Below are 12,621 nucleotides of genomic sequence, written 5' to 3'. Positions count from 1 at the left end.
AAGTCTCGTAGATTTGGGTCTTTCCGACTCCAAGTGTCTCCTGGATGCTTTTAACTTTGTGTCCAGCCTCGCTCAAACGGATGCATTTCACCCGCTCTGCTACAGTCATTACAGTTCTTGGACGTTTCGATGCCATGATCTACAGGGCGCAAGTGAATACAGTACATACAGTTAAAATCATTCACAATTACAATAAAACGCACGGCAATAAAAACTCACTTACACGTCGTCGTTTCGGATCGGATGAATGACGACGGCGAAGCGAACACCTGTCTTTCGTAGTGTCGAGTGGGCGCTGCTTTTTAAGCCGGTGCCGCTAACTACGAGACGTAAGTGAATAAAGTTAAAATCATTCACAATTACAATAAAACGCACGGCAATAAAAACTCACTTACACGTCGTCGTTTCGGATCGGATGAATGACGACGGCGAAGCGAACACCTGTCTTTCGTAGTGTCGAGTGGGCGCTGCTTTTAAGCCGGTGCCGCTAACTACGAGACGTAAGTGAATAAAGTTAAAATCATTCACAATTACAATAAAACGCACGGCAATAAAAACTCACATACACGTAGTCGTTTCGGATCTGACGAATGAAAGCGGCGAAGCGAACACGTTTCTTCCGTGTAGCATCGGGTGGGCGTTGCGTGTATTTAAGCTCCCGCGGCATGACGTCTCCATCCGGGTTACGGCTAGTGGAATTTCCGCTTACGAAGGTTCCGATAACATGTAAAATCGTAGTCAAAATGTTAATGCACAGGTTTTTAGTCCGGGTGAAGGATATTCCGTTTCATAGAATTCCGGGGATGGGAATATTTACTGTATTTACTTTTTTCCAACGATTGGGTAACATGAAAGTATGGCTTTTTTTTTTTGCATGTTACAGATTTATCGCCGGTGCTGGTTAGTTTTCAAGAAACCATCCAGTAAAGGGCCTCGTCGACTGGAGAAATATCCTGATGAGAAGTCTGCCCACGTCAGGTCCTGTCCAAAGGTGTGATTACATTTGCATGTGCATGCTTGTTTATGAGTGACAAAGAAGACTGAGAGAGAGCGAGTAAGCGAGAGTGAGAGCGAGAAGTTTTGGAAAAAAGACGCAATCGGGTCTCACAAGCCCTCCAGGCTCTTTTCACTCACTGTCCACTCAGGGTTTGAACCTACATCGCCACAGTGTAAACAACTAGGACTAGGAAGGGAAGTACGCTGACCACTGAGCGAAAATGGTGGGCTAAAGATGGCTAAATATCCTGAGAAGTCTTGCTTCTCTCCTCTTTCCTTTCTTTAGTGAGTAGTTAACTATGCTTTTGGTATTATCTTTGTTTCATAATGGCTGCACAGAGCTCACAAATTAATTTGTTTCCCACTAATAATCACCACCAGATGGCAGAGGAATTTTAGCAGAAATGAAATTGGTGTCTACAGTGTACACCGCCTTTCAGTCTGGCAGCAGACTTAACGCTATTGTGACCAAAAAAATCCTACAATGGTCACACCATCACCTTCTACAGGACAAGAAATCAAAAGTGAAACCTTGATTTCAGGCCCGTGATTGAATTAAGTCATATTCATGATTGCTTGGCAGTGCTTGCACCCAAATGAAAAACTGTGAACCAGTCCTAAAAATATAAACTAAAGACGTGAAAAACTAGACAAATGGAAAAAATTACATACAACACAAAACGAGACAGAAAAATCTCATGAACACCATTATTTACATTTTTCTCGCTTATCAGTGTTTTTTACCCTCTCCCAATCCATTTGTTATCTTTATTTTGTTACCTAGGTGACAGAAATTACAAACGTCAAGACTGTCACACGGCTGCCTCGGGATACGAAGCGACAAGCAGTGGCCATTGTGTTTAGTGATGACACCTCACGCACTTTCACATGTGAATCAGGTAATGACTGAAGAAATGCAAGTTCTGATGCTTCAGATTAAAACATGGTCAATGTCAAAAAATGTGTTCCCCAGTTGATACAAAGGGTACTAATTAGTACCAGGGAAATATTTTTGTTCATTGATGTCCCATTTTGAATCTTGCTGACACGTCATAAAATGTTTGCCCAGTTGGCAATTTTCTGAGATGCACTGCACACCAAATTCTTTTGTGAGATAAACCGAAAGATTAATCAAGTACAGTTAACATATTGTGGTGAAAAAATGTAGGTGAGAACTGCCCAAGTCTTTAAAGGTCAAATTTTACTACACTGGCACAAATTGGTCAAATCCATCTCCCAGAAGGACTGTCGATGCACCATCTTCTCTCGCTGCTGTGATCCATCTAATCCAGCATTTGCTTACCTGTATTGATGCCAGGCACATATTTCACATTAGAAAAAACAAAATCCCACGACAGACCTCAGAGGATAAACAGGTAAACTGCCATCTCGTAAAAAAATACTTAGATTCAATTAAAATGAATTTGGACCTCCCCTTCATTTTCAAACTTCTAGAAAAAACAGTGGCTGCTCAACTTCACACCCATCTTTCCTCCAATAACCTCTACGAACAATTTAAATCTGGCTTCTGTTCCCTCCATAGTACTGAAACCACCCTCCTCAAGATATCCAATGACCTTCTTCTCTCTGCTGACTCCGGTTCACTCGCCATCCTCCTCCTGCTTGACCTCAGTGCAGCCTTTGACACCATCTCTCACTCCATCCTCCTCGACAGACTCTCCTCCATTGCTATCACTAGCACCCCCCTCTCCTGGTTCCGCTCCTATCTTTCTGACCGCACCCAGTTTATCCAGTTCAAATGTTTTAGATCTCTCCCTTTCCCCCTCACTTCAGGTGTCCCTCAGGGTTCTGTCCTTGGCCGCTTGCTGTTTCTAATCTATCTTCTCCCCCTTGGTAATATCTTCAGGAAACATCACATTCACTTTCACTGCTATGCAGGTGACACCCAGCTCTGCATCTCTACCAAACCTAACACCACTCTTCCACCATCCTCCCTAACAAACTGCCTGCAGGAATTAAAATCATGGTTCACCTCAAACTTCCTCAAACTAAACAGCAATAAAACTGAACTCCTCCTCATTGGCACCAAATCCACCCTAAACAAAATAAATAATTTCTCCATTCCCTTTGACAGCTCCGCCATCTCTCCCTCCCCTCAGGTCAAGAGTCTGGGTGTCATCCTCGATAGCACCCTCTCCTTCACCTCACATATCAACCACATCACTTGTTCTGCATATTTTCATCTTAGAAACATCCACCGTCTCCGCTCTTCTCTCACCCCTCACTCCACTGCTATACTCATTCACACCCTCGTCACCTCCTGACTTGATTACTGTAACTCCCTCCTGCTCGGTCTCCCTCAAAAAACCCTCCATAAGCTTTAGTTGGTCCAAAATTCAGCCGCTCGCATTATCACACTCACACCATCCATAAACCATATTACACCTGTCCTTCAACACTGGCTCCCCATTATACACTGCATTCAATATAAAATCCTGCTCCTTACTTTCAAAGCTATCCACAACCTTGCCCCTCCATACCTATCTGACCTCATCCACATCGCCACACCTGTCCGCTCTCTTCGTTCTTCCTCCTCTCTCCTCCTTACTGTCCCCCCCGCCTGCCTCGTCACTATGGGGAGCAGAGCCTTCAGTCGCTCTGCTCGCCAGCTCTGGAACACACTCCCCACTGACCTTCGTAACCTAGACCCATGAACACATTTCAAATCCAGCCTCAAAACACATCTGTTTAGACAAGCTCATTCACTCTGACCATGAATCCATTATCTCTATTTTGTTTTATTTTATCTTATTTTATTTGATGTTGTTTTTAACATTGTATTTGTGTTTTTAACTGCTTGTTGTAAGGTGTCGTTGAGTGCTTAGAAAGGCGGCCACAAATAAAATGTATTATTATTGTTATTATTATGATTATTGTTATTATTATCCTGATGACGTGGGCCCACTGGCTCCTGATCTAAAGCCAATGGTCATGAACTTGGGTCTTAAACTGGACAGTGATTTTATATTAGACTGGCAAATTGGTGCTGTTGTTAAATCCAGCTTCTTTCAACTGAGTCAGCCAACTAAATGAAAGCCTCTCCTTTCTCAACACCACTTGACTGGTACTTGTAAGAGGGAACACATAACTCCTACTCGGGCATCCCTTCACTTGTTCCCAATAAATTTTAAAGTTCTTTTTTAAGATTCTTTAAACCTTTAAATGGCCTTGCCCCACCTAACCTGTCTGAGCTACTCTGCTCCTACGCACCTGTGCCTCACGTCTGTGGACCAAACACAATGAGAGGTGCCCAGAACTGAGCAAAGTCTTTGATGATATTGAGCATTTTCCATTGCCAGTCCCTTTCCCAGTGAACGTAAGGCAAGCCCCCTCGCCGCCCATCTGTAAAATTCGTCTTCAAACTCATTTTTATTCTTTGGCTTTTGACTCAGTATGAGACTTGATTGTAGTTTTATTGGTTTTGTGCTGGTGGCACGTGGAAAGAGATGCTCGTCTCTCTTTGAACTGACTTGCTAAACCCCAGTGGAACAAGAAAAGGACGCAGAGGCCAAGACAGTTACTGTAGTAAAAAATATATATATTTGGGCAAAAAGGCAAAGCACAGAGATTACTAGAACAACGTCTCTGTAAGACCTCATGCGTCGCGTAGGCTAGGCTAAAAAATGGTTGTCCTGTTGTTCCGGCTTCTCGATCTGCGACATCGGTTGCGTCGGCGCTGATTGGTTGAAACCAAAAGACGCGCGCGTGCATACATATTCGCGCTTACGCACGCACAGCAGAGAGCAGCGGACTATTGACTACTGAGGCGCGCTTCACTCGAGTGGCGCCACTTCAGGGCCCCCCTCCTGGATCTGAAGTCGGCGTAGGTGACGAAGCAAGGAAGTCGTTGGAATGACAGAATGGTCAGAATCATCGATAGGAGGTGAAGTGATTGGGGAAGCAGACTTGTCGGCCGCTGCGGGTGGTTTGGCTCGAAGAAGACACCAGACATGATTTCAGTGGCGGAGTGCTGGGCGAATGGGACATCGAAGAGTGAACAGCTGTGGATGATGTCGTGGTCAAAATGGTAACGGGAAGGGCAGCGGTTGAGATTGATGGAACCAGAAATGGAATCGCTGCTGCTGATGAGGGAATTGCAGACTGAACAGCGGGAGAGGATGGACCCGTGTTGTCGGCGAAAGTCGATGTTCGTGAGCCAAGAGACTGCTGCTCTATGACTGCCGGCTTGAGTCGGTCAATGGAGACGGTGTCCTCACGCCGTTTATTCAGAGTTTGAAAGTTTTGTCCCCGCGGGCAATGATGGAAAAGGGACCGTCATAAGGCGGTTCGAGAGACTTCCGCACTCGATCACAGGGGAGCAAGATGCGAGTGCAGGTCCGAAGGTCGGGATCAACCTGTGCCGACAGGTTGGATTTTCGTGGCGGCTTGGGCTGCTAGCTTTGCGCGAAGTGACGTAAACGGTGAAGCAGGTCGTTGATGGCACCTGTCTTTGGCTCGGTCGCGTTGAAAAACTCACCAGGTAGTCTCAGCGTCGCGCCGTACACCAGCTTCGCCGGACAAGAGTCGATGTCTGGCCTTAGCAGTGAATACCAAGCAGAACGAGTGGCAGGTTGTCAACCAAGTATCGACGGGCGACTTTGTGTGCCGGTGCACCTTGGAACGTTGGCAGCTGTGGACCCAGTGTCAGACATCTTTCTGCAGAGCCTTCCAGGAGAAATGTTTCGTGATCAGCTTCGTCGTTCCGTGAATTCCTGCGTGAGAGAGTCCGTGCAGGGAATCGAAGACCTTGCGTCGAAGGGAGTCGGGGACCAATGGTCGGGCGACACCATCGGTCTGGACACAGAGGAGGGTTCGGTCAGTTGGGGACGGGCACGGAGATAACATCGGGATCGCTGGATCAGTTCGCCCAGGGTTCGGCAACCCAAAATGTTGAAAGAGCCATATTGGACCAAAAAAACGAAAAACAAATGTGTCTGTAGCCACAACAAATTAAAAGCTATATTAGCCTACTATCAAAATGACACACTTGGCTACAAATATACAATGAGCCTTCCCAATTAAACATTTTTTCCCCTGCAGTGTATCTTGTAGAGCAGGGGGGCCCAACCTTTTTTGACCAAAGCTCTATTTTTCGATCAACCAGCCTCCCAGGATCGACCCGTGACCGCATGCAGGTTAGGGAAATGCCGCTACATGGTCGGGTAGTAAGACGAAGAGGGGGCAGGGAGATGGGACAGTCGCTGGAGAAAATGGTCGGAGGGGGTTCCACGCACCGTAAGGCCGGTCTTGTTGACCAGTATCTTCCTGTGAACACTGACCGACAAGTCAAATTCATGCAGGAAATCGGTACCAATGATGGGACGGGGGACATCTGCGATGGTGAAAAAGAAGGGGAAACAGCGGCGCAGGCACAGATCAAGTTTGAGAAAGCGTTGGCCGTACGTCTTGATAGTGGTGCGGTTGGCTGCTTGGAGGAAGGAGCCGCTGGTAGGGTGATGGTGCTCTGCGGGGAAGGGAGGGACGACACATCCGCGGAGGAATCGACCATAAAGCGTCACTCAGAAGTCCGATCGAGAATGTGAAGGATGCGGCTCGTAGCAGAGACGCCAGGAGAGTTGAGTGCCACGCTCACTTCCTGGCGGGTCCGTTTCCCGCCTGTAAGCACGGTTTGTGACATTTTTCTGCCAAGTCGCCCCACGTGCAGTGATACCAGCAGATGCCAGACAAGTCACCCTGGGAGGTGGAGCGCCCTCGGCTACTGCTATGTCCGCGACTCATGATGCGTCCATGGCCGTGGCTACGTTCCTTCCTACGGCTCCGGATTTCGGCTCGTAACTCCCGGATCTCGTGCATGAGGCACTGCATCTCAAGGAGCTGCTGGAAGGTGTCCTTGTTGGCCATGTTGCAGATGGAGTGGAGTGAAGTGGGCGAATAAATCCAATGAAATAGCGATCTGTGGGGTAGCCAAGTGAGGGGGAAGATCCGAGGCAGAGAGTCCGTGGTTCGGAAAAAGGCTGGCTCACCACTAAAGAGATGTTTCTCTCTCCTTGAACTGAGTTGCGAAACCCGACTGAAGAGATGTTGGTCTCTATTTGATCTGACGTGCTAAATCCCAGTGGAACGAGAAAGGACGCAGTGGCCAAGACACTTGTTGTAGTAAAAACATATATATTTGGGCAAAAAGGCAAAGCACACGATTACCAGAACAATGTGTCCATAAGACCTCGTGCATCGTGTAGGCTAAGGCTAAAAATGGTTGTCCTGTTGTTCTGGCTTCTCGATCTGTGACGTCGGTTGCGTCGGCGCTGATTGGTTGAAACCAAAAGACGCGCGTGTGCGTAAATGTTCGCGCTTACGCATGTACAGCAGGTGCAGCGGACTATCGACTGCAGAGACATGCTTCACTCGAGTGGCACTACAGACTTGTTAGCACGTCCACCCCACAGTGCAGTGGAGCAAGGTTCAATTTTGCCTCCGGCCTTCCTATGTGGAGTTTGCATGTTCTCCCCATGCTTGGGTGGGTTTTCTCAAGATACTTTGTTTCCTCCCACATTCCAAAAACATGCATCTATGACGAACATGCGTCGATGTGCGCCCTGCGATTGGCTGGCAAACAGTTCAGGGTGTACCCTGCCTACTGCTTGAAGACAACTTGGATCGGCTCCAGCATGCCCGTGACACTCGTGAGGATAAAGCGGATAAGAAAATGGATGTATAGATGGATGGATGTTTTTGTGTTTTTTACTTTCTTTGTTATTAATTTATTGTTTTATTGTTTGTTAAAATATGAATTATTTTTGCTCCACGTACAGCACTTTGTATAAAGGTGGTTGTTTAAAAGTGCTCTATAAATACAGCTCAGTTGAGTATATTTTAAGAAATTCCTGTTTGGGTTTTTGTCTTTTTTCGATAGAACTGGATGCAGAAGAGTGGTTTAGGACACTGTCAGTTGAGTGTCTGGGAGCACAGGTCAGTGACATCAGCATGGGAGGACCAGATCTCCTTGCAGCTGGGATGCAATGTGAACACACAGGTCTGTAATTATGCATTATACATTAACACACATTTTCAAGAACATTGTTTTAACTAACAATTTGTGCCAGAATCAATGTTGTTTAGTTTAAAATAGAATTAAATATTAGTATTAAATTCGGGTACATTCTTTTACCAGGATTTCTTGGTTTATTACCGTCATGACATGAAAGGTAATGAGGTTACTAATGGCACACAATGAACTAGTATCACAGCAGCATATGAAAAAAATACACTATACTCATGCTCTGTTACCGCACCTTTTGGTTTTTCAGTTGATGCACATGCAACATCTACCTTGTTTCGACTTAAAATGCTTCTAATCCAACATTTAAAAAGTTCTTTGGATTTAAATTTACTTTAGGGTTATCATCATAGGTGCATATAAATGGTGCGCCGGTGCGCATGTGCATTGAAAATTGAATATTGCACTCCAGTTCAAGTCTGTCACTGCACCTTAGTGCAGTAGAATGATGCAGCTCAGTCAGTCAACTTTACTCTGATCAGGCTTTGTAGCCTCAATTCAAAGTTAAGTCAGTAGCCACGATTGTTTCCAATGGCAAAGTTCATTGTCTTACTTGCTGTGCTTTTATTTTGAAGTTGACCCTCATGGTGCATGACATCACTAATGTACAACCGTTGTTATGACAGGTGGTTTGAAGAAGCCCTATGCTTACATTTACATTCCCCGTGTGACAGTAGCCAAGGCATCGTAGGAGAGCCGCCGTGTAACTAATTGTGTTAAATTGATTTTTTTTTTAATATAAAAGAGTAAATTGTTTTGTTTTAATATGCTGCCAATGTGTAGCCCTTGTATGTTATTGTAATTAGTAAACAAAAATGAAAAAAAACAACAGATAAATGTTTATTCAGGTATGTTTAAATAACATCGACACACATTAACTAGAAAGTGAGCTCAGATGTGCTGTAAGTAATAATAATAATAATAATAATAATAATAATAATAATAATAATAATACATTTTATTTATAAGCGCCTTTCAAAACACCTTACAATTAAACAAGAGCAATAAAACCACAGATAAAATTATAAATAATAAAAGAAGCGATGAGTTTAAAATGAGTATGCAATTTTAAATAGGTGGAATTTGAGATGAGTTTTGAATGCGGGAAGAGAGTCAATATTACGGATGTTGGGTGGGAGTGAGTTCCAGAGTTTGGGGGCAGAGCAGCTGAAAGCTCTGCACCCCATCGTGCTGAGACGGGCAGAGGGTACACAGAGGTGGAGGGAGGCTGAGGACCTGAGGGAATGAAAGGGAACGGAAATTTGAAGAAGGTCCGACAGATAGGGGGGGCAAGGTTATGAATGGCTTTGAATGTAAAGAGAAGTATTTTGAAGTTGATCCTCAGTTTGACAGGGAGCCAGTGGAGCTGTTGGAGGATGGGGGTGATGTGATGGAAGGAGGGGGTTCTAATGATGATACGGGCTGAAGAATTCTGGACCAGTTGAAGTTCATGGAGGAATCTGTGGTGAACACCGAAGAGAAGTGAATTGCAATAGTCAATACGGGAGGTGACGAGACTGTGGACAAGGATAGCAGTGGAGTGAGGGGTGAGAGAGGGATGGAGACGGTTGATATTGCGTCGGTGTTAATATGCGGACCGGGTTATGTTATTAATGTGAGAGTGGAACAATAGTGAGCTATCGAGGTTGACACCCAGGCTCTTGACCTGAAGGGAGGGGGACACAGTGGAGTTATCAATAGTGAGAGAGAAACTGTTGGTTTTGTATTGGGTGGATTTGGTACCGACGAGGAGGAGTTCTGTTTTGTCACTGTTAAGTTTGAGGACGTTATGTGTGAACCAAGATTTAATTTCTGAAAGGCAGTGTGAGAGGGAGGAGGGGGGAAGGGAGGCGTCGGGTTTGCTGGAGAGGTAGAGCTGGGTGTCATCCGCGAAGCAGTGAAAGTGTATACCAAATTTACGGAAAATATTGCCAAGGGGGAGAAGGTAGATAATGAAGAGGGGTCCCAGGACAGAGCCCTGGGGCACACCGGAAGAGACGGGGAGGGACTGTAAAGTGAAGCAATTGAGTTGGATGGACTGAGAATGCCCAGAGAGATAGGAGTGAAACCAGTGTAAGGGGGTGTGAGTGATGCCTATGGTGGAAAGTCTATTAAGGAGGATGGGGTGGGAGATTGTGTCAAACGCTGCACTCAGTTCGAGGAGGATGAGAATGGAGATTAAACCGGCGTCCGCTGCCATAAGAACGTCATTGGTGATTTTTAAGAGGGCTGATTCTGTGCTGTGACAGGGATAGAAACCAGACTGGAATTGTTTGTAGAGATTGTTATGGGTGAGGTGGGAGTGAAGTTGAGAGGAAACAATTTTTTCAAGAAGTTTGGAGATGAAAGGAAGGTGAGAAATTGGTTCGTAGGTTATTGAAATCATTGGGATCTGAACCAGTTTTTTTCAAGATCGGAGTGACAGCTGCAATTTTGAAGGGGAAAGGAACAATTCCAGTGGACAGTGAGGAATGGATGATGGCTGAAATGAAAGGAAGCAGAGAGGGTAAGGAGGATTTCACCAGGACTGTAGGGAGGGCATCTAGTAGGCAGGAAATGTTTTGGATTTAGTAATGATATCTGAGATTATTGAAGGATGGGGAAGTTTGAAAGAGGAAAGCAGTTGACACGAGGTGGGGATGTCAGGGAAGGGGAGGGGTACAGAGGAGCCCAGGTGCTGGTGGAATTTATTTACTTTTTCAATAAAAAATAGGAGCAGAGAGTTGCAGGTGTCAGAAGAATAAAAGTGGGGACGGGGGGGTAGGGAGACAGGGGCGGGGGTTGAGTGATTTTGTTCAAGAGAGAAAAGAGAGTCCTCGTATTTCCAGTATTAGAGCAGATGAGTCCAGAATAGTATTGTGATTTGGCTTGAGAGATGGAGTCCTTGTAATGGGAAAGTTGAGCTGTGTAGATGTCCTTGTGAACAGTGAGACCAGTTTTTCGGTAGAGTCTTTCAAGTTGCCGGGTTTTGGATTGAATGGAACGGAGATGAGGGGTGAACCAGGGGGCAGACCGAGTGAAAAAGACAGAGCGGGACTTGACAGGAGCGAGCATGTTGAGAATGTTGGTGAGGTCCGTGTTGTATTGGGAAACCAAAACATCAGGAGAGGAGTCTGTGTCATGGTGGCGATCCTTGCAGCGAGAGAGTCAATGTTGATGTCTTTGATATTACAGTAAGAGATGATGCAGGGTGATTTGGAGGTGGAGAGCCAGAGGGTGACGTTAAATGAAATGAGGAAGTGGTCCGTTATAGGGAGTTCATTAGCAGTACAGTTGGAGGGGGTGAAGCCAGAGCAGCAAATCAGATCCAGGGTGTGTCCTTTAATGTGTGTGGGGAAGTCTGTAAACTGATGGAAGCCAAAGCTGTCAAGTGAAAAGGCGAAGTCTGTGGTGAGCGGAAGGGCGGTATTGTCCATGTGTATATTGAAATCCTCCAGAATTTGGAGATAGAGAGGAGAGATGGGTGAGGACAGCAGACAATTCATTTAAAAAGTCACAATGAGGTTTGGGGGCACGGTACACTGTGGCAATTATCGATGGAGTGGGTCCGGAAATTTGACAGGCGGGGCATTCAAATGAGGAGAGAGGAGGGGGAGAGATAGGAAGAACTTTCCACTTCTCGCGGTAAAATATCGCGAGTCCACCTCCGCGACCTGTGCCGCGTGGTTTGGATAGGTAAACAAAACCCGGGGGAGTAGAATTGTTAAGTTGAGAAAAGTCACCAGGAGTTTGCCAGGTCTCATTCAGACAAAAAAAATCAAGCTTACGGTCTTTGAGGGTATCCTGGATAAGACAACCCTTCCCAGTAAGCGAACGGATGTTGAGCAGTCCGAAGTTGACGCTGGCAATATCACTGTTGGGGGGAGAATTAGCCCACCTAGCCAGGCCGGCTAACAGGCTGTGGTCCACGGTTCGGCCGTTGTTTCTGCGTGCCCGGCGGGAGGATGACCAGAAGGAGGTGATGCTTTTGGAGGCATCGAGGTAGAAGCCCCGACGAGACCCAGGGCGGATATACCTCCGGGAGGGACGAAGAGCGATGTCCAGGAAGTGGTGCAGCGCAGGTGGAGAGCTCGACCACTGGAAACGGAGCCCGAGAAGCTCTGCCACTGAGTACTGTAGTAGCCCTTCCACAGGTCGATGGAGGAGCGACAGGATGGTCCATATTAGTATGGCCCAGACAAAGGCCCTGTTGATCCTCGTCATGGGGTACAGAGGGGTGGAGATGGCACGGGGCCTCGTCTGAGATCCGAACAGGTAGGACGCTGTGACAGCGTGATAGAGAACAATCGTATGACGGGTGACGGTTCATGATCAAAAATGGATTGGCAAGAGTAAAAGTCCATATACTGTTTCAACTTGACTGATGGCCATTCCGGGTGTCACTTCCGGGTTGAGTGTACGCTGGCGCGTCTGGCTGCCGCTGCTCATCCGCAATTATTCTTTTTTAGCGTTTGTTTTACGGTTTTTACGGTTTACTCTCGCCATGGGAGAAACCTTCATCTCCTGTCGCAATTCATTGTGGTTTTGGACCGTCGGTCGTCGCACGGTTGTCCTCGGTCGCGCTGTCGCGGCGTCCTGCCTGCTCG

At 46.3% G+C, this 12,621-nt stretch overlaps 1 protein-coding gene across 1 annotated transcript in view; it reads left to right on the top strand.

Annotated features, from left to right (window-relative positions):
* The window catches only part of dok4 (docking protein 4), a 46,901-nt gene that overhangs the window by 6,707 nt on the left and 27,573 nt on the right, over positions 1–12,621 (top strand). The window contains exons 2-4 of the mRNA XM_019879848.1: positions 884–991; positions 1,781–1,895; positions 7,892–8,011. Coding sequence (XP_019735407.1) covers positions 884–991; positions 1,781–1,895; positions 7,892–8,011 — 343 coding nt within the window. The remainder of the gene's footprint in view (positions 1–883; positions 992–1,780; positions 1,896–7,891; positions 8,012–12,621) is intronic.

This window comes from Hippocampus comes, unplaced genomic scaffold (genome assembly GCF_001891065.2).
Source record: "Hippocampus comes isolate QL1 unplaced genomic scaffold, H_comes_QL1_v1.1 scaffold175, whole genome shotgun sequence".
Lineage (NCBI taxonomy): Eukaryota > Metazoa > Chordata > Actinopteri > Syngnathiformes > Syngnathidae > Hippocampus > Hippocampus comes.
Note: the sequence above shows the minus strand (reverse complement) of the source record. Positions and strands in the feature narration are given on the sequence as shown.